The sequence below is a fragment of the Limanda limanda genome, chromosome 2, assembly GCF_963576545.1.
Source record: "Limanda limanda chromosome 2, fLimLim1.1, whole genome shotgun sequence".
Classification (NCBI taxonomy): domain Eukaryota; kingdom Metazoa; phylum Chordata; class Actinopteri; order Pleuronectiformes; family Pleuronectidae; genus Limanda; species Limanda limanda.
In genome coordinates, this window is record NC_083637.1 from 4,024,134 (window position 1) to 4,045,495 (window position 21,362).

Below are 21,362 nucleotides of genomic sequence, written 5' to 3' on the forward strand. Positions count from 1 at the left end.
CCTTTCTTCGGCTCAAATGAATCACATTTGTATAACGCAGTTGTTTTAATATTGAGGTTGAATTAACTTGTTTTCCTGTTGTGAGTTCAGAGGAGAAGAAAACACTCACTGATGAATGTGAGAGCGCGTGACTAGAGAGAGAGAGAGAGAGAGAGAGAGAGAGAGAGAGAGAGAGAGAGAGAGAGAGAGAGAGAGAGAGAGAGAGAGAGAGAGAGAGAGAGAGAGAGAGAGAGAGAGAGAGACACACACACACACACACACACACACACACACACACACACACACACATGCACACGCACATGCACACACAGAGAGAGCCAGAGAGAGCGAGCATCATCATCATCACAACACCGGCTGACAGCTTCCTCCGGCCGGGCACCGAGCAGCAGGAGCACCGGGGGTTCGGAGGAGACATCCAGAGGAACCGGAGGAGACATCCAGAGGAAGGGAACCGGGCTGGAGGCCGAGCAGGAGCCGGGAGAGAGACGCGGTCGCACCGGTAGTTGCAGCAGCAGCAGCAGCGGGGGACGGATCCGGGGAGAGTCGCTCGGTTTCCCGGTGCTTCACACACCCTGAGCCTCTGCAGGAGGAGCAGGAGGAGCAGAGAGGAGCAGAGAGGAGCAGGAGGAGCAGAGAGGAGCAGGAGGAGCAGAGAGGAGGAGCAGGAGGACCATGGAGGGGATGCAGGCTTACGGAGCCGGGAAAGCCGGAGGAGCCTTCGACCCCGTCACCTTCTTCCAGCAGCCTCAGACCATTCTCCGCATAGTGTCTTGGGTGAGTGGCTGCTCCGGTGGTGGAAAGATGAAGTTTAAGCCTTAAAACAGTGAATTACATCACAAAATGTGAAGTGAAGGTTTAAATTGTCCTTGAATGTCTTTATCAAGGCCCAGAAATATCATATAATATAGTGAGAAAGTATGAATTCTTCTAGAGGTTGAAAGGGGAATGCGTTTCTCATCAAAAACATAACATTTCTACTATATTATCTTTCTTGTTCTGTTATCCCACACAATATATATGTATAAATAGCAAGTTAAACATATGTTTTTCTCATATTCCTATGTTGTGTTTTGCTAGTTAGCCGGTGTAGGCCTCAAAACAACCCTCATTAGAAAAGGCCCTGTAATAAATCACTGCTTTGCCTTTTTAGATAATGTATTAATTACCCACGATCATTTCCTAATTAGCAGTGACATCACCGCACAAAGGACTTAATTGCAAATAATCTCATTATTTCAAAATAACAAAAGGTAACAGTGGGCGACCGTTGACCCGTGAATAATAAACCAGAGGAAACAAAAGTCTCCAAAAACTCCAAGTAGCCGCTTCACTGCCCGGTGGCCTTTCAGCAGATTAGGTCACAATGAGCTTATTTGTTGGGTTTCTCTCAACTTTGATTTACATTTTTGCATCAACAATAAATTCTCACATGTTTTAGAGTCAGAGAGACACTGTGAATGGAGAATTTTAAAATGCAGCCACACCTAATTGTCCATCACTGGATAAATAAACAATCCTAAAGGTCGATTTCTTTGCCAAAATATAAAATGAACAGATTTATCTGTGCTCACCGTGAAAGTGAGTTTATGGAATCAGAAGTTCTTCATCACTCAGATCAAATTCAGTTTCATTCTGATTTGTTTATCAGTTTAACTTTATCACTGACGGCAAATAAAAACGTTATTATCACGTTGACGGATGTTTTCTTGTCGGATATTATCTTAAACATGAACTTTCATTTAGAAAAGGGCGGATTAGAGATCAGCAGCCGCAGGACAGTTCACTTCGTTGACACATCTGCTCGTGGAATGTGTGAAGTTAGCTTTGCGTTAGCTGGTCTTTGTGAAATCAACTCAGAAAACATCAGTCACGTCTGTTTCTCCTCACGAGCTGAATACAACAGTGACAATATGAAAGGAAGTTTCTCTTTAGGCTCTTTACCGTGTCTGTACAGCAGAAAACCACAGAATCTGGATTATTTCTTATCTATAGGAGTTTCTGCATGTCCTTAAACAACAGATACAGATGCAGGTTGATTTGAACACACACTGGTAGAGTCATTCTGGAACGATGTGTGAAGGAAACACGAGGTCAGAGCGAATCGTTTCCCACCTGGAATCAAGACTGATCATTAATACACAGAGCACTGGTTTCTTTTAGTTAATCCTTATGAAGTTTCCTGTCCCTTGTGACTAATAAGAAGTATAACTGCTACTAACTGAAAGGTTAAAAACCTTAATTAGGATCTTTATCATTCAAACCATATGAGAGAAGTGTGTTCGAGGTTTTGAGTGAAGCTCTGTGGCTCCGTGGTTGTTCTGAAGTCATGTGACGATTCAGTGAACCATGAAAGACGTAACAGTCATGGAGGCAGCGAGTGAAGAACTCTGGGTTCTGAAGTTGTGTTTTCTTCTAGGAGTAACACACACATATCTGAATATATATATATATATATATATTTGTGCTATATATAATAAGTGAAGCTATTTAATATCCCAAACATAGTGAGAATGTATTTATAACGTCACTATTTTCCTTCCAGAGGCTTAAAACAGCTTATTTTAAAGAGTCAATATTAAAGTAGAAGCTGTAAGCATCAATTGTTTGTTGTTTATTATTTGATTATTAGCTGAAATGATCATGAGGATCATGAAAAGTAATTTCATTTATTCATTATTGACTGACAAATTGGTCAATCCACAAACTTTTTGCAGCTCTTTCACCTGTGGTTTTTAACATCTTAACATTTTTACAGTTCATTAAAGTATACACATTAAATTGCAAAAACACACACACACACACACACACACATAGGTATGTTTACGCGCCCTCATCAGATTCCCCGCCCCCTTTAGGTGTCACCGGAGCAACAACACATCTCCATAGTAACAGCCACAGCCTGACTTGTGATGTTTTGTGTGATGGTGCTAATACTCAATCTGCTGCTGGAGGGGGGGGGGGGACTATTAGCACTTAGAACAGTTAGTGATGAGGGGATGTCAAAAATGTGTGTGTGTGTGTCAGTGTGTGTATCTGTGTGTGTCTGTGTCAGGAATGGATGATTTGTACGACCATTCTTGGAAAGAGAGAGAGAGAGAGTTCTTGAATGGTGGTTGAGGACTCTCTACCCTCCCTTCTCTCACTCTCTATCTCCCTCTTCCTCTGGAGGAGGGCTGTATGTCGAGGTGATAATGAGTGTGTGTGTGTGTCTGTGGTTGTGTGTGGTTGTGTGTGTGACTCAGCCTCAGGGAGTCGGTCCAGTGTGTGTCTGTGATGATGCTCGACACATGAAGGAGAGAGTAACATGGAGACAGATGGAGAGAGTGAACCTCAGGTGTGATCATTTTTCTAAAGGCATAAGAAAGAAAAAAGGAAAAGTTTAATTAATTTATTGAATTAGAATAAAGGTTATCAACCTGAGGGCGGCACAGGGGTGCAGCCGGTTCACCGCAAGACGCTTCTCTGTTTGAATCCCATCTTGACTTAGGTGTGGAGTTTGCATCTTGTCCCTGTTTCTCCGGCTTCATCCTATGTTCCAAAGAGTTGCAGAATTGTTTAGGTCAATTGGAGACTTTCTCTGTTTGGCCGTTTTCAAACATGAACTCCAGATATTGTCCGGAGAATTGGATGTAGTCTTGATCCTGGCTTTACCTTAGAAACATCCATCATGCAGGAGATAGTCTGGTTTCTGGAGATTCTCTGGAGCAACATATCTCCAGGTGCGTTCCTCAAATTGGGCAAACTATTGGGCAAACTCCGGAAATGTCCAGACTCAATTTGTGTTCTAGATCCTGGATGGAAGGTGAATCAGACACGACAAGATGAGAGGACATCCGGTGCTTCTCTTTTCGATCGATATGGAAAACAGCTTTACTTCTCTCTCTAAAATTCTGCTTTTGTTCAGGGATTAAGTTTTACTTTCCCCCGGCTGAACTTCCAGATCAAAGTTCAACATTAACTCGACTCAAATGCTAAAAGAAAAATAGTATTTGTCGTTTGTGTGTGTTTCTTTGACACAGTGAATGTGTTGAAGCTCATATTTACTCACTGGAATCCGACTCAACAACCTCTACACAACACGTACACGGTGATAATCAGATCAACCTGCGTCCTCTCGTTCATCCGATGCTTCTCCCTCCTCCCACCAGATTCTTGACATTTACGCTGCTGAAGAAAACTCCTGTGTTCTCATATTTTTTTCCAATCAGCTCGACTCACACAACCGAACGTGGGTTAAAATTTCCCGATGATTAACATTTCAGTCGTCGAGAGGTTTTTCTAATTTGGTGTGTAACTATTTGATATCAGCAACACAAACACTCGGGCTGCGATGTGGTGCATTCTGTCGTCGCTGTGTGAGACAGTTACACACACGCAAACAGTTAAAGTGTGTTGGTGCCTACACGTCAGAATCCAGACACGGTTTTGGAAGCTATTTTAAGATGCGTACATGAAGCTTTGTGCGTCTGCAGAAGTCATGTTGTCGTCACATTCTGTTCATAGCTGCGGTTTTGAAATAAGCTTATATCTGCACTTTTGAATTAAACATTTGTGCTCGGATTAACACACAAATGTCTGGCAAACAGGGTTGTGAATAAATCCTGGTTTTTGACTGGAGGAGCCGTGTGGAGAAAGTCTAGTGTTGACACACAAACACACAAACACTGCTCCAGAGAAACTGCAGTGAATATACTGGGAATCTGCTCTTAAATCATAATGGACCTGTCACACCAGTCCTCACGTGATTCTGTTAGACTCGACTTTACGAGGTTGAGAAAGCGTCTGTTTCCTTGCAGCCGGGTCTCCTGGACTCGTCTGATCCGGTTCTCACTGCCTCCTCAACCCCAGCATGTGTGAGTGTGTGAGTGTGTGTGTGTGTGTGTGTGTGTGTGTGTGTGTCTGTGTGTCTCCGTGTGTGACCCCTCGCTGCTGCAGTGTCTCTCCTTGATTTGTACTTCGACCAGATCTGCTCGCTCCATCACTCTCTCTCTCTCTCTCTCTCTCTCTCTCTCTCTCTCTCTCTCTCTCCCATTACATGAGCAGCTGCTGCCATGGCGACTGAAGCAATCAGGTATCCCCAGTGCAGGCCGACGCGCTGCAGCAGACAATAAGCCCACGCACACACACACACACACACACACACACACACACACACACACACACACACACACACACACACACACACACACACACACACACACACACACACACACACACACACACACACACACACACACACACACACACACACACACTCTCACACCAACACACAGTATATAATATCCTCCCTCCTGCATTATTCAGCAGTCTAGTCGACTCACTGTTGACTCTCTCGGCTTTCACATGTTTTTCTGATATCGGTATTTTAGTTTGCTCCATCCGTTATCTTTATGTTTCACGTGGGGGGGCGGGAGGCGGGAGGCCGGCCACACCCTGCTCAGGTCTCCAGCCAATCAGAGGCTTCCAGAGTTTTCCCTTTATATATATGAAGAAAGCAGCAGGAGACATATTAACGATAACAGGAACGTGTCCAGGACATTCGGGTGAGAGGTGGAACTTGGGTAGAACATGGGACGCATCCAGGAATGTAGGAATGTAGCTGGAGGTATGGGCTCTAATCCGTGTGATACCAGTCCAATTTAGTTTTCCTGTTTGGGAAGCTGTTTTGGGGGGGGTTTGATCACAGCAGACGGAGTTCAGTGATTTATTCCAACGATCGAACACAGTGGCTTAAACTGGATTGAAAGTCCATCAACACAGGAAAAACTATTAACTGGAGCCAAGGTCAGAAACACAGAAGCACAAAGACAGAGAAACAACAGAAGTGAGAAACTGACTCAGAGGCTGATTGAGCTCAGGTGGGAAACATCAGAGCAGGTGCAGACAATTTGGGAATCAGAAAATCATCAAGAAAGAGACAAACCAGTGGTGGAAAATCCTCCAATACATTTTAAATGTTTATTTTACACTTATATTAACACCTTTAGGTTAAAAACACATTGACTGAGAATCCTTAAATGTAGAAATACACTAGTTTGTCTCAGTTTGTGATGTGATGCTCTGCTCGTATTTAGGTGAGGCTGCTCCTGCTGCTCTCTCTCCTGTCGTCTCTCCACCACGAGCGCAATGCATGATGGTAGATACTGGTCGGTTAGTGACCATCGGTTGTACACTATAGCATGATGCATTATGGGAAACGATGAGTGCACCATCTATATATGGGGATAAAAAAAGGTTCACTAAACATTCAGACACCACTTACCTGAAACTTATGCATTTTGCAGTAGTCAGTCGCTGAATCAACAAAGACTTGGACCAACTCACTTTTTCAGGATTTTATTTTATATATCGTGTCTAGAAAATCGTTTCTGAAACTCCCTGATGACACTCGGTGCTTTGCCACAGTTCTGCTTTGCCCCTAAACGTGCGTGAGTGTCTCTAACGCAGGGTTTTGTGTGAGGTACAGTGTGAATACCAGGGTGCTGTGAGGCCCAGCTCAATTGTCTGCGCTCCACAATGGACCCTAAAGGCTTTTCAGGCAAACACAACAGCAGCTCTGCATCAGCCACAATGAGCCAGACTGGACTGATATGATTTGGGCCCTGTAGCGAGTGGCTGACACGGCTGTTTGCTGTGCATGTGAGTGGAATGTATATATATATAGCAACCGACCGAAAGAAGAATTTCAGATTTCAAATTTAGAGAAACACAGGAAGGGTAGAGTTTAAAAATACAGCGAAAACGAATAAATTAGCCAAAGGGAGATTCTGGAGGAAACACACGCACGAGCACAGTTTCACAAGCACGTAAACACACACACACTACAAACACACACACATATGTGTTCAAAGTTCTGCCAATTGGCTTTTCTTAATGTGCAATTTGTATGTGAGCCTCTGACGGTCACAAGATCCGAAACCCACGTGGTTCTTCTCACAGAGCCGGCTTTCATCACCTCCAGGCACCTTGTGATCTGTCTGCGGATCAGAGAGGCGAGGGTTCAAGAACACACACACACACACACCAACACACACACAGACACCAAAATAAGTCATATATCTAAAGAGTTTAAGAGGACGAGAGGGGGCAGGGTGTGAAGCGGCGTCATATGTGAAGCGTCTCACATGCTCCACTTCTCATGGCCCCTGAGCGAGAGAGGAATGTGGAGGTGCGAGCGAGTTCCCGTGTTCACCACCGTTCATACGCTGCTGTTACACCTTGCGTCGTGCCGTCGGCGAACGTGTGAACGACCCGCGCTCCGACTCCCGGCTGGTCGTCCTCAGGCAATCGCAGGAAAAAAGCTCAGTAATTCAATTTCCCTTCTGACGGCAATTATGGTGACCCTGAAGACGCCGTGTGTTTTTCCTACCCGGTGGTGAACTAGGTCATGCCAAAACCAATTCTTATTTCAAGTCAGGGGTGTTTGTGTGTTTAGTGTTTGTGTGACCGAGGGGGGGGGGCAGAGGCTGGTTTATCTCTCAGAGGAGCAAACTGGAAACCAAACTGTGTCACATCTCTAAAAAACTCCCGACGCCCTGCAGGTCCCCATGTCCTTGTTAGAGAAACTGCACCAGATCCACTCGGCTCACTGGGAACCAGAGACTCAGACTCCATGGGGGGGGGGGGGCTCCAGCAACCAAATAACCTCTATTTCACATTTTTCATCTGCGCCTGTTCATGCAACGGCGCTGTGACCAGGCGTTGTGTGACTAGTGGCTGTAAAGATGGTGAATTATTGCACAGATTTGACGTATTAGTACACACACACACATTGTGTTACTTGATTTATTGACTGATTGATTGTTGACTCTGCTGTTTGCTGAGTCAGCGGATTCACAGCGGCTCCACCTGGTTGTAAAGAAGGAAACAACAAACATTGATTAATGAGTCGATAGCAGCTCATGTTCACTGATGTGGATAAACTGAGCAGAGCCGAGGAAGATGAAGAGTAAATCTACATCTGTCCATCAACCTATCTCTGTCTGTGGATGGATGGATGGATGGATGGATGATTAGAAGGATACATGGATGGATAGATGAATGGATGAATGAATAGAAGGATACATAGATGGATAGATGCATGGATGAATAGAAGGATTGATGAATGAATAGAAGGATGGATGGATGGATGTATGGATTGAAGGATAGATGGATGGATGGATGGATGGATGGATGGATGGATTGAAGGATAGATGGATGGATGGATGGATTGATGGATAGATGGATGGATGGAAGAATGAATGAATAGAAGGATGGATGATGGATGAATAAATAGAAGGATGGATGGAATGATGGATGAATGAATGAATAGATGTATGGATGTATGGATGAATGAATAGAAGGATGGCTGGATGGATGGATGAATGGATGGATGGATGAATTGAAGGATAGATGGATGAATGGATGGATGGATAGATAGATAGATGGGTGGATGAATGAATAGAAGGATGGATAGATGAATGGATGAATGGATGAATAGAAGGATGGATGGATGGATGGATGGATGAATAGAAGGATAGATGGATGGATGGATGGATGGATGAATAGAAGGATAGATCGATGGATAGCTGGATGAATGAATAGAAGGATGGATGATGGATGGATGAATAGAAGGATCGATGGATGAATAGAAGGATAGATAGATGGATGGATAGATAGATAGATGGGTGGATGAATGAATAGAAGGATGGATAGATGAATGGATGAATGGATGGATAGAAGGATGGATGGATGGATGGATGGATGGATGGATGGATGGATGGATGGATGGATGAATAGAAGGATGGATGGATGGATGGATGAATAGAAGGATAGACGGATGGATAAATAGATGGATTGATGGATAGATGGATGGATGGATGATGGCTAGATGGATGGATGGATGGATGGATGGATCGATAAGTAGAAGGATAGATGGATGGATGAATAGAAGGATAGATGGATGGATAGATGGATGAATGAATAGAAGGATGGATGGATGGATGGATGGATGAATAGAAGGATGGATGGATGAATAGAAGGATAGATTGATGGATAGATGGATGAATGAATAGAAGGATGGATGGATGGATGGATGGATGGATGGATGGATGGATGGATGGATGGATGGATGGATGGATGAATAGAAGGATGGATGGATGAATAGAAGGATAGATGGATGGATAGATGGATGAATGAATAGAAGGATGGATGGATGGATGGATGAATAGAAGGATGGATTGATGAATGGATGGACGGACGGAGGGACATTTAGACATGTGGGCTGGTTAAATGATTTCACTTGTTTAAAATGTTTATAGGGAAATAAGGAATTTTATTTGGGGGAAGGAGTGTGAATATTTATTTTTGTTTAAATACTTATTCTAAGTATATATATATATGTTTTGAGTATGAATATGATAAATCCTTGGACTCCAATGAGGCCTCACTCCAAATCAAAACCAGGGTCACACATCTGCACATTCAACAGTTTCTATGTCTAAAGATCTCAAATACAGACTTACATTTCCCTTGATTTTTGTGTCACTAAAGCAAACTAACAAATCACACATTTTTGACGTCTCTAGAAATGGAAACACCAGCTTTAGAAAAACAAGTCAATCCTGTATCGCAGCCAAAATAAACAAATAATTAAAGATAAAGATCCTGTTCATATCATTTAATTTAATTTGTCAATCACAGTGATGGCTGTGAGACTGGCAGTAATTTAAGTGAATCTGCTGAACGGAGTTAGACTAAAAAGGACTTCATGTGAAGATCTGTAAAAATTATACGGAATATAAATGGAATATAAAAAAAAGGAAAAGTACTGGACAGTGGACATGTGTTTCCGGGTGTTTTGGCTGCAGGAGTTCGACAGTGAGGGGGCGTCGGCTTCACTCTGTCGGTCATGAGACTGAATTTAAAACTTTCACGATAACTGGGGCCTCTTTGTTTTAAAGTTCATTGAGTTTGGGGGGAAAAAGGTTTAAATTTAGATTTTGTGGGAAAACAAAAAGAAGTTCCTAAACTCCATATTTAGACGTTCGCCTGTAACAGTTACATAACAGAGACACAGATCTGAGGAAGGAAAATAAATAATAAGAGGAACTAAAGAGAATTAGTTTGTGTAGTTTGTGTGTAGGTTTCTTTATAACGACTATTCTGCTCCGACCGAGCGTTCTAACATCCCACCAGCATCATGTGACTGTGTGTGTGTGTGTGTGTGTGTGTGTGTGTGTGTGTGTGTGTGTGTGTGTGTGTGTGTGTGTGTGTGTGTGTGTGTGTGCGTGTGCGTGTGCGTGTGCGTGAGAGACTTCGTGCTCTCTGACCTGAATCCTAAAGTAAGTCGGGCTTGGGAGGCAACTGTGTGTGTGTGTGTGTGAGCTGTGTATGGCCGAGTGTGTGTTTGTGTGTGTGTGTGTGTGTGTGTGTTTGTGTCGTTAGTGTCTCATTTTTCTCAAGAACACTCGTGGGCAGAGGCAGGGCGAGTAACGAGGGGAGATGGGAGAAGACGAGGGAGGGAGGGAGGAGCGATGATGCAGCCGCTCTATAAATAGCACCGCCTCCAAACCCCCTCTGCCCCCAGCACTTTGCTCTGCTCATCACCCCCCCACCCACCCACCCACCCACCCACCCCACATCTCCTCATCTTCATCGTGCCCCCTCTTTAATGAAAAGGAGCGCAGGTACAGATGAAGGATGTGTTACTACCCTCCTCCTCCTCCTCCTCCTCTTCCTCCATCCTTCGCTCCGTGGAGAGAGGAGCGACGGAGGGAGCAGAGAGGAAGGGAGGGGCCTGGGGGGGGGGAAACAAAGGTTGTGCTCGCTCGTTCCAGTTTACCACCGACACACCGACTCTAAATGTCAACTCATGGTTCCTCCTCACGTTGTGTCAGGCTGAAGACTCACACAGATTGTGTGTTTTCAATCTTTACATTACAACTCACACACTCATTTGTGTCGGTACTGATTCATTTAAAATGAGTCATCACCAGAATTCACTCTGACAGGGAAGCGTTCATTCAACTGATGACGTCCTAGAAAGATATTTCTGGCCTGAATCGCTCACTGAACCCAAACCGGCACAAAGCACTGAAAGGTTAAAGTAGAATTTATCATAGAATTTATCATACACATTATATAGAGACAAGCAGAGTTAGTGTCTCGTATTCAAAGGTTAAATATTTCTTTTATAGCATTTCTGGAAGCCAAGACCTTTAAACCGATTGGGCAGAGTCTCTAACAGCTCATTGGAACATTTAGCCGTATTGTACACAATCTCAAATGGTCATCAGTCCAACTTCAATACTGTTTGTTTACACGTTGTAGGTTTTGTTAAAAATCCAGGTCAGTCAGCAAATATTTAGCAAATATTAATAAAGAATATCGATTATATATCAGAACTGAAGTTAAAAAATACAAGTGTCCCTTCGTGATTTAGCTTTTGATGTCATGTTAGAGAAGTTCTACGAATGCACGCCAGTTGGTCATCTGAGGATGATGATGATGATGATGGATACTTTATTAATCCCGAGGGAAATTTAGATCATCCAGTAGCTTGTACACTTAAACACTTAAACACATCACTGACATACATACATAAATCACATACGGAGGTCCATAGGATATAAAGATATCTACACAAAAGCAAGTGTAAAAAAGGACAAACAACCTTAAAAAAAAGCTAAAAAAAGACACAAGACAACGGAGCTACGTGGAAAGGCTGCCACTCGCGTCGGATATCCGATTTACGACTAATTGTGACAATTCCAGGAAAGTGCATGAAGTTGAAATAAGTTGAAGTTGAACCATATCTATTGTTTCTACCTTTTCATATTAAATACATAGAGAGAAATTGGTTGTTTTACCGTTTAAACGTTACGTTTGGCCTCCCTTTATTCTGGATTACCTCATGAGCACAATCTGAACCTTGTGATTCTCTCAGTCTGCTCAGCCTGTCAGTTGTCATGGCGATTGCCTAATTGCTGTCAGGTGACTTCAGTGTAGAGCTGCACTCATGTGATGACTTAATCCATGTGGAACACCATGAGATGCAGCTGGAGGATCTGAGGAGAGAAGTCGGTTGAGTTCAGGTGGAAACTTTTATCACCAGTGACAAGTTTCTTGTCTTTGCTCAGTTCTTCTTTCAGACAATATTGAAAGAAACATTTGATTTGTCTTTTCATGATATTGTTTCCAGCCGGTTATTTAAGTTCATTATTATATTCAATACTCCTATAACCGCTACATCTAAAAACAAGTACAAACTCACCTAAAAGTGAAGCACTGTGATCGCCCCCTGCTGACCGGCTGCAGTATAGGTCATTGACCCCGCCTTCTCTAAATATTTGCTGCTGTTATTTTAGGTTGTTCTTATCCCACTGATCTATTTTCATGTCTCTGATAAGTTCAATTTCTTATCAACTATTTGAGGATATTGCTTTACTGCTCAGACTCTGGCTCTAAATGCGAAGAGAAGCACAATAACAAAGCAAATTGATGCGATAGAGTTGAATAGATTAAAGCTAAAAAACGTCACACTTCCGACAGTGGAGAGAAAGTTAACGGCTCGCAGGTGACTAGAGAAGGAACAGAGTGAAAAAATGAAACGTAATCCACATCCTGACTGACAGCCCCTCCTCCTGCGAGTGGAAGTACAACCCACAGTATGTGTGTGTCCTCCCTTTGTGTCGCGGTCAATTGTCACGCAAATAAAGATGCCAGCTGGATAAACTCTCCACCAACACACACACACACATTCAGAATCCATCCGTCACCACAGCAGCATCCACGCAGCGACTGCAGACAAACGTAAACACACTCGGCCTCGGCTTCGGCCTCATCCAGACACCAGCAGCCCCCCCGAGGTTCGGTCTGAGTCGTGTGATCTGCTGCTGTCGATAGAAGAGTACAAAGCAGTCGCCGCACTGCAGGCTGGGAAACTGCTGCTGTTTGTATGTGACCTCAGAAAGGAGGGGGAGAGGAGAGGAGAGGAGAGGAGAGGAGAGGAGAGGAGAGGAGAGGAGAGGAGAGGAGAGGAGAGGAGAGGAGAGGAGAGGAGAGGAGAGGAGAGGAGGGGAGCAGCAGAGGAGTGGAGAGGAGAGGAGAGGAGGATTTCATGGTATCTTAGGATCCTGCTCCTCCTGTTATTGACTCCATTTCGCAGCCCCTTGTGCCTCCACTCCTCCAGGCCCAGGGCAGACAGGAGGGAAGAACAGAGAAGGAGGGCAGAGGAGAGAGAGAGGAGCATAAAGGAGTGACAGATCATAGTTACCTCCTCCCTTTATTGACTCCATGACGTTGATGTCCGTCCTCAACCTCAGACAGAACCTCACTGTGAGGATCAAATCTTCAACAAACCACGATGCATTTGTTAGAATCCAACACTTTTAAATACCTCCGTCGACAAGGTTATGATTTCACATCTGTTCATTTGTAAGTTTAAGAACAAGATTATGCAAACAACTGCTGGAGACATCACCTGGACCTTGGTGGAAGGATGTGGTGCAGGTCAGGGAAGAACACATTCAGTTTGGGTGTAGATCTGAACATTGTGAGATATTTTTTAACATTTTCTGAGGGAATAACTCAAGAATGTTGATAACAAAAATAAGACACATTTAGGGAACTGATATCTATCACAATATGACAGATTTGGTGCCACTTGATTGAATCTGATGGGAACATTGGGCCTTGGAGCAGATATGTGCTCGGCTGATTGCCACTCCAGTTTGTTTTTGTTTGAGTTATAATTTTTTTTTGCCAAAACTAGTCACAGATTTCTGTTAAATTATGTGGAAAGGGTAGGATATTTCCATTAAGATCTGGATCTCGGGGCAAATGCAAAAAATTATTTTTCAAACACTTTTTAATTGATTTTCCAAAAGAATAATCCATGGATCTCGATTAAAAAACATCAGGCATGTTGAGAGAACTGATATCTCTGAGTTTGTCAAATAAAAACCTGGATCTAGTAAATGTTCACGTGCTTTCCTTGGCGGTGTAATGATTTATCCTTCAATATATAAAACCTTTACCAGCTTGTCTTTATTTGAATAACATAAAATCTTGACTCTTATCTTAATCTAAACTTTATTTATGTTTTATTCATAACATCGTGTCCCCAGTAGCTGTCACACTGGATTGCAGAGGAGCAGAGTGGATGCTGATTCCTCCACAGTCAAAATCCACATATACATAGAAACCCCAAGGGCATGCTGGGTAAAAACTGTTTGAACAAGACATGGGGGATTATTCATGGAACTCCCCTGCAGGGCAGTCGTGACATTACGGGCTGAGAGCGTCACGCTGAAGTGTTTTCTTATTCATACATTTCCTGTCACTCAGTCTAAATATACCAGCGGACTGCAGCAGGTGGTGTTGATTTGGGGCTGAAAGGGGCTTTTATGATTATTATTGCAAAACGTCCAAGAGAAGAAGTGAGAGCGCTGTTGGTTTCAGATCAATGCTTTCAAAACGTTCACTCATTTTGTGACTAAAATGTGAAAATCAGATTAATTCAGGATGGACCGTGGGAGGTGAAGCTCTCTCTCTAAAGACACATGACGCAATTCCACTTCCTCCCACTTCCTCAGAAATTAAGCCAAAACATCCTGAATACGAGCGTCTCACCATCTTGTACTGTGTTACATTAAATAAGTATTTAGAACCAAACTTATCAGAAACATGAACAAACATCAGTGTGATAAGAACTCTTTAGTTTGGTCCGTATCCCATCTTCTAACATGGAGGAGGCAGAATTTTTTACCTTTACCGCAGCCGGCCACCAGGGGGCGGCCGAGATGCGATCGCTAAAGTTTGCGTGATAGTAGAAAAGAATTGAGGCTTAAAATGTGACAGCTTAACCATGAAGTTTATTATAACAGAATTTTATTAAAATTACGACACAAATACAACCAAATATATAGAAGTTCTCTCAGTAAATACAAATTTGTTTCTGTATTGTTTATTCTGTCAAATACAATTTTTCCTATCGGCAAACGTGTACACGGATTTCTTCAACTAACTGAAAAATCTAGACTTGACATTATTAAAACTCTCACATGCTCCCTTCTAGAGAATATTCTGAGAGATGTATCCCAATATACTTTAAAATTGCAGGAATGGTTCTAATTCCATGAGTCCTGGCAGAACCACAAGTAATTTAGTCTCTTCTCTTCTTCTTCTCTGCAGCTCTTCTCCATCGTGATCTTCGGCTGCATCGCCAACGAGGGCTACATCAACCGCCCCAATGAGGTGGAGGAGTACTGCATCTTCAACCGCAACCAGAACGCCTGCAACTACGGCGTCTTCATGGGTTCCATGGCCTTCCTGTGCTGCATGGCCTTCCTGGCGCTGGACGTGTACTTCCCTCAGATCAGCAGCGTGAAGGACCGCAAGAGGGCCGTGCTGGCTGATATAGGGGTGTCGGGTAATTACAGGATCTGCAATTGCTTTGGTTTTCACTGTCACACTGAACATAGATCATTGAAATGTTAATATTCTAACATACAAATCATCCTGTATAAGGCTGGTAAACATGGAAACATTAGCCATGAACTAGAATGAAGGAGAAGCAAGAAGATACGTATTTGGGATTCAGATAAATAATCCATTACATTATTTTGTGTCAGTTTTCTTTTACCTATTTTAAATATCAGAGATCAGCACAGGTTTCCAGTTTTAAAGATGTAAAGCTACAGAAATAAATGCATTGACTCTTTGCACATAGTCAGAAGATTAACAAACATCTGTCAAAGGCCTCTAGAGTTTTCTCATTTTATGGGAATTCGTTTTTTAATATCCAATTTTTGTGCAGCTTATTTATCAAAACTGTAGGATTCATGGTAACACAACAAACAGCCTCTTATTTACTGATTGATGATAGGACACCTGATGAGACAGTGCTGGCAGAACATGAGATAGAGATTCAGTAGATCGACTCAAATGAAACCTTCATAAACTTGAACCTCTCAGGGCAGAATGAAGTTATACAGAACTAGAATTGTTCTACAGAGTCCAAATGAATAACCCTCATACACATAAAACCCCACATGGATGTATTAAAGACATTATCACATGGAAATGACTCATTTCAACCATGACATTGACTTTTTAGACTCGTAAATAAGACGGTCACGATTCAACATTTTCCAGGAAACACATTTTATACAATAAACCAGAATTTAGAGGTTATGTCAGATTACAGAACAGGCTTCACTGTTACTGACACCGTCTGAGATATAAATGGTCGGAGATGAGTGATCACTATTGTATGAATCATAGAGATGAAGAAGTGACACAAGCAGTTTGTCAAAACAGTTAAAACATCGATCCGTCCATCTATCATCTTTACTGCTTATTGTTTGAGGGTCACTGGGATCTGGAGCCAATCCCAGCGGACACTGGGCGAGATGCAGGGTTCACCGGTGGTCTCCAGCGTGTCAGAAGGTCAAAATATAAAGACTCACATTCACAGGAGAGGAAGCCGGAGCCCACAAACCCATTTCATTTCATTAAGCACTTTGTCAAATAGACCAATGTAGTGGTACCTGATCAACGGCCTTGATCAGATTTGAGTTTCTTATTAACTGGGCAGAACACGATATACTGCTCCGGAGTTTTAAAACTCACTCCTGTTACATTTGACCCAAAATTAATGGATAATGTGTTAAAAAGAGTTATTCCTCATAAATTAGTTAAATATAAAAACACATGGAAATGTGTATTTTGTAAAGAAAGCAGCTCAGCATGTAAAACACTCTGAAATCAGAGATTCTTATGTTCTGACTCATTAAACAGTTCATCAGATTCTAGTGTTAAACTTCTAAACAGTCGGGGGACCCTGTTATATACGATTTTTAACCGTCATATACCTATAAATGTAATGCTGCAGTACATCTTCTTCCACACTCGTATAGTTCTACTCTTTCACACCAGTAATACAATTTTTGTGTTACCAGGAAACCCTGTGGTCGAGCTTTTGCTTTGCTTTGCTTGTAAAAACAACGGAGAGTTTTTTATTCCCCAGGTTTCCAGCTAATCAAAAGGCCCAAATAACTGGAATGTGACTTTCCTTTCAGGTTACAATAAAATGACACACACACTGAGGTTCTCCCAACAAAGGGAGCGGAGGCGTATGAGGGATAATGAGGAGAGGAGGACTCAGACACTCTGCTTTGTTTCCTGTGACAGTGGCTTCCTCTTCTCCTCGGCTGCTGCATGGAACTGAAGTTTTAATGACGTCAAGACAGTCAAGTGCTGAGTCGGTTAATGAGGAAGCTCCGAGCTCCCACCCGGGTTTAATCACTCGTACTTATTCTCTCTGTCTCCAACCATGTCCACGTTATTGGAGGCTCTTTACTTTCCTGAAGCTTAGGAATGACTGGTACATGCGTCCCGATTGGATCTGGAAGTTTCTGATTGAGCTAATTTCCTTAGTCTGCTAATTTCACATATCGTGCTCAACAGGGGTCAGTCCTCGGCCTTGTGTTGTTTCAATGGTGGTATCATTAATACATTATTTTCCTTGTAGCACAAACTCGTGAAGCCTCAGAGGAGACAATCTGGCTGTTCTAAGTGAAAACACTCTCCAGGTGTTATGTTTCTATTCTTATTTTATCACTGCTTCTGTATTTCTGTCTATTTCTGTCTCCAGCTTTCTGGTCCTTCATGTGGTTTGTGGGCTTCTGCTTCCTGGCCAACCAGTGGCAGGTGACAAACCACGATGACAACCCGCTGAAGGAGGGAGGTGACGCTGCCCGGGCCGCCATCACCTTCTGCTTCTTCTCCATCTTCACCTGGGTAAGTCGCTCCCCTCCTCATAACACAGCCTGACATCACACCTGCCATTATTTCAACTTTGCAGCGGTGCTGTTGGTGACATGACAACCTGAACTTGTGACTTGGGTTTTCCTTTACTTGCCAAAATAGCCATCAAGTTGTGTGAAGGTGTTTGAATTCTTCTTTTTGGTTTGTGTGTGGATGCGTGTGAACCATGGACTATAAATAAAGATGGACGACACAAAAGCCCCTAAAAAAAAAGCCAAATCATCTTGAGTACCACCTGGTGGCTTGCTGCAGTATAGGTCAATTATTTTTTTTTTTTATGGAATTTAATCAAATTGAATAGAATAATTCTGGTAAAATCAGGAAAGGCGATAAAAGTATGTTTTAACAAGTTAATTTAAAGGAGATCTCTGACTCAGCTGACCTGATTTCCTCATAGACCCTGTGTCCTCCATGTTAGCATGAAGGTGTCGTCCATCTATTTTTACAATCTATGGTGTTAACATTTCAATTTGAGGGCCTGTGAGATCATTAAGTGTGTGGATGTTGTTCCAACAGGCCGCCCAGACTCTCTTCTCTGTGGAGAAGTTAAAGAATGTGTCATTTGAAGAGGAATACATCAAGCTCTTCCCTCCTCAGCCTCATCAGCCTTTTGTGTGACTCTGCTCTGTGTTCTGCTGCTTTAGCCTCTCAGCAGCTGGTCGCACACACTCCTTAACTGTGTTGTTAAAAGCCAGAAGTAAGAAGAACAGCTGCTCCAGGTCTTTTCCTGACTGCAGCACATTATTATGATCATTTATGTGCAGGTGGGTTGATCCTGTGCTGAGTTGATTCAGATGATTCAACGGTTACTTCACCAAACGCTGAGATTCGACTTAAACACCTAATTTAAATTCCTGCAGAACCAACGTTTTGGAAGGAGAGCTCCCTGCCGGCTGGAAATCTAAAGCAAAGCCTAATATCAGTTATTCATGTCTTTCTGATTTTGATGGAAAAGTGAACCTGGAAAAATAAACCAAAGGATTTAAAGAAAAGCATTCAGGCTGAATGTTTGAATGTTTGTTTTTTTTGTTCTCCGTCTTTTATGTTTTATGTTCAGGTTTTTACTTCTTATTCAAAACTCAGCAGCTGTGAGGACGTCAGGTTTCTGAAGAATTCTAACCTTAACTTGACGTCTTAATATGTTGATAGGGCTCATCTTTTACATCCCGAGATACTTGTATTCTTCCAGTTTCATGTTATAAACACAGGTGAATTTTCCTGCTGTATTCTAACATGGACTCACACAGACATCTAACAGACCTTTTACCAGAGGGTTGATGGAAAAGTTCCTCAAATACCTGATGTAAACTCAGATATAGAAATATCCATACCACTACAATATCTGTTGGTTCAATAAGCTGGACTAAGCAGCTAGATAGCTTAGCTTAGTTTTAAGGCTGTAATTTCATATATAACTGACAGACATTAAAGTGGTATCAATTTTATCGTCCAGCTTTGCAGCCAAAAGCGGAAGAAAAAAAGAGTAATTCCTAAAATTTCCAATGTCCGTCTATGCTTTTCCTTCTTTAAAAACAATATTATATTATGAAGTTTAGCCGGTAGATTGGATGTTTAGTTTATTATTTGCTTTTTGAGATTGAACTCACTGTTAAATTGCAGTATCACACCATTTTATTGCATATTGGATTTCTATGGCTTGAAACTGTGCTTGATATTGAGCCATAAATTAGTTTTATGACAGAACAACACTGACGTTTTCTCTCTAACACCTGAAAGGTTCAGGGTTGAGTCTGTGAAATGTTTTGTGTTGTGATGGAGCCGAGAGAAAACGGTGGATTCAGACTCTCTGAGCAGAGTCGGTGTCTGAATAACTTTTCCTCCTGAAAACTTCCCAGAACTCTGAGCTTTAAATCAACTCTACTCTCTCTCTCTGTGGATCTGTCTTCTCATTATATCTGTCGTGCATATTGAGAGAGTGGTGAGATCTGTGGTGTCTGACAGTGACAGGCTTCAGATATTCAATAATGCACAAAGTCTCTGTCGCAGCTGAACGATGGAGCCTGATTTGCTTTGCTCTCTGAGGAACTAACCTGCTCTGACTCAATAACTCAGCTTCACGAGCTTCCCCGGCAACTAATCAATGTTTCCTTCTGTCTTTCTCTTCTCTCTCTCTCTCCTCCCCCTGCTCTAACACCACCGCTCTCATCTCTGCTTCTTCATCTATCTCCACACCTTTCAATCACCTTTTCTGTTGCCTCCATCCTCCTCCGCCTCCCCAAGGCGGTCCAGTCCTTCCTGGGCTTCCAACGGTACAAGCTGGGCGCCGACTCGGCCCTGTTCTCCCAGGAATACATGGACCCCAGCCAGGACGCAGCCGGAGCCCCCTACACCTCCTTCGGTGGAGACGACCTGGAGAGCCCGGGAGGCGGAGGAGGAGGAGGAGGAGGAGGCGGAGGAGGAGGGAACCAGGCCAACAGCGACAGTGCATTCGATGGCACTGGAGGATACCAGCGTCAGGACTACTGAGATGTTGGGAGAGGATCTGGATGACGTTGCCCAAAGTTTCTAATTTAGAGCAGTTTGTATTGTTTCAATGCGTAAATGTAGAGCAGGCAAAATACATGGTTAACTTATCCTGGTACCAGTGGTATTAGACACAAATTTAACTTGGAAAAATGTTAATTCAAATATGGCATAGGCAAAGGAAACACCAACAAATAGTAATAAACAGTGACATGTAATTTTAAAAAGAAAAATAATTATATTTTATTATGGGTTCAAAAGAATACTTATATTGGGTCACAGCTCTGTAGCTTAGTTTTGGGTTTGGCCCGGTGATATAATTTAGCACATGCAAAGAATTCATTAATTCTTATCCACAATCTGCAAATAAATACAACACAACATGGACTTAATTAACACAATGACAAAAATCATGAAAAACATCAGATAAGGAAGATTTAAATATCACCAAAGGAAATTTAAGACAGCTCATTCAATTTATAAGGTGCATTAACACCTGAATCGAGTTCTGGCCGCATTAGTTCTCTTTAGCCGGAGTAACTGAACAGTTTCATACCATTGTCAGATCAGTTATCGGACTCAAACATCAGAATCTGTCTCCAGGTCAGAAATCTTGGGCAACTTCTCAGATTTCCAGGTAGAAACTGGCGGTGGGATAAAGGCTGGGTGATGTGTCTGTGAAGGGGTTTGTGTGACGTAGAGAAGCTGGAGTTCGATCGGAGGTCTTCCGGAGGGCTGAGGGATTTAGAAAGAAACGGTCACACTGTAGCAGATCAATGCTCGTGACCTCACTGCCTTCATCTTTACAGGTTCCACAGTCAGTCAGCAGAATGATCAGCGTCAGTTGAAAACCCTCTCAAACAAAACACGTGCAAGCACAGGTGCACAGGCATATTGATTTTAAACAGTTACAAGGTTCTGCTGACGAAACTCCTCAGAGGTGTGTTACAGGATATCAGCATCGGCCGTGAAACAGGAGTGTGTGTCTGTTTGTGTGAGTGTGTGTCTGTTGAAAAGAAGTCCTCTGTTGTTAGTTTTTTTTAAGTTGATGTGTGGATGTCTGTGTT

At 42.7% G+C, this 21,362-nt stretch overlaps 1 protein-coding gene across 3 annotated transcripts; it reads left to right on the top strand.

Moving 5' to 3' along the window:
- Positions 1 to 672: 672 nt before the first annotated feature.
- LOC133020911 (synaptogyrin-1-like) lies at positions 673 to 20,298 on the top strand. Of its 3 annotated transcripts, XM_061087684.1 has the most exons (5): positions 673 to 774; positions 15,175 to 15,412; positions 17,639 to 17,784; positions 20,053 to 20,170; positions 20,231 to 20,298. In XM_061087684.1, the coding sequence occupies exons 1-5, from the start codon at positions 673 to 675 to the stop codon at positions 20,296 to 20,298; spliced, it is 672 nt and encodes a 223-aa protein (XP_060943667.1). The 3 variants fall into 3 exon arrangements, with proteins under 3 accessions (XP_060943667.1, XP_060943660.1, XP_060943675.1); XM_061087677.1 differs by having other exon boundaries at positions 20,053 to 20,298; XM_061087692.1 differs by lacking the exons at positions 20,053 to 20,170; positions 20,231 to 20,298 and adding an exon at positions 18,328 to 18,454.
- Positions 20,299 to 21,362: the final 1,064 nt, after the last annotated feature.

Excerpts from the sequence above, each read along its gene's own strand:
- LOC133020911 (XM_061087677.1), top strand. The coding sequence starts at position 673 with ATGGAGGGGATGCAGGCTTACGGAGCCGGGAAAGCCGGAGGAGCCTTC. Across the intron at positions 775-15,174 it reads TTCTCCGCATAGTGTCTTGG|CTCTTCTCCATCGTGATCTT; the intron begins GTGAGTGGCTGC and ends TCTTCTCTGCAG. Across the intron at positions 17,785-20,052 it reads TCTTCTCCATCTTCACCTGG|GCGGTCCAGTCCTTCCTGGG; the intron begins GTAAGTCGCTCC and ends CGCCTCCCCAAG.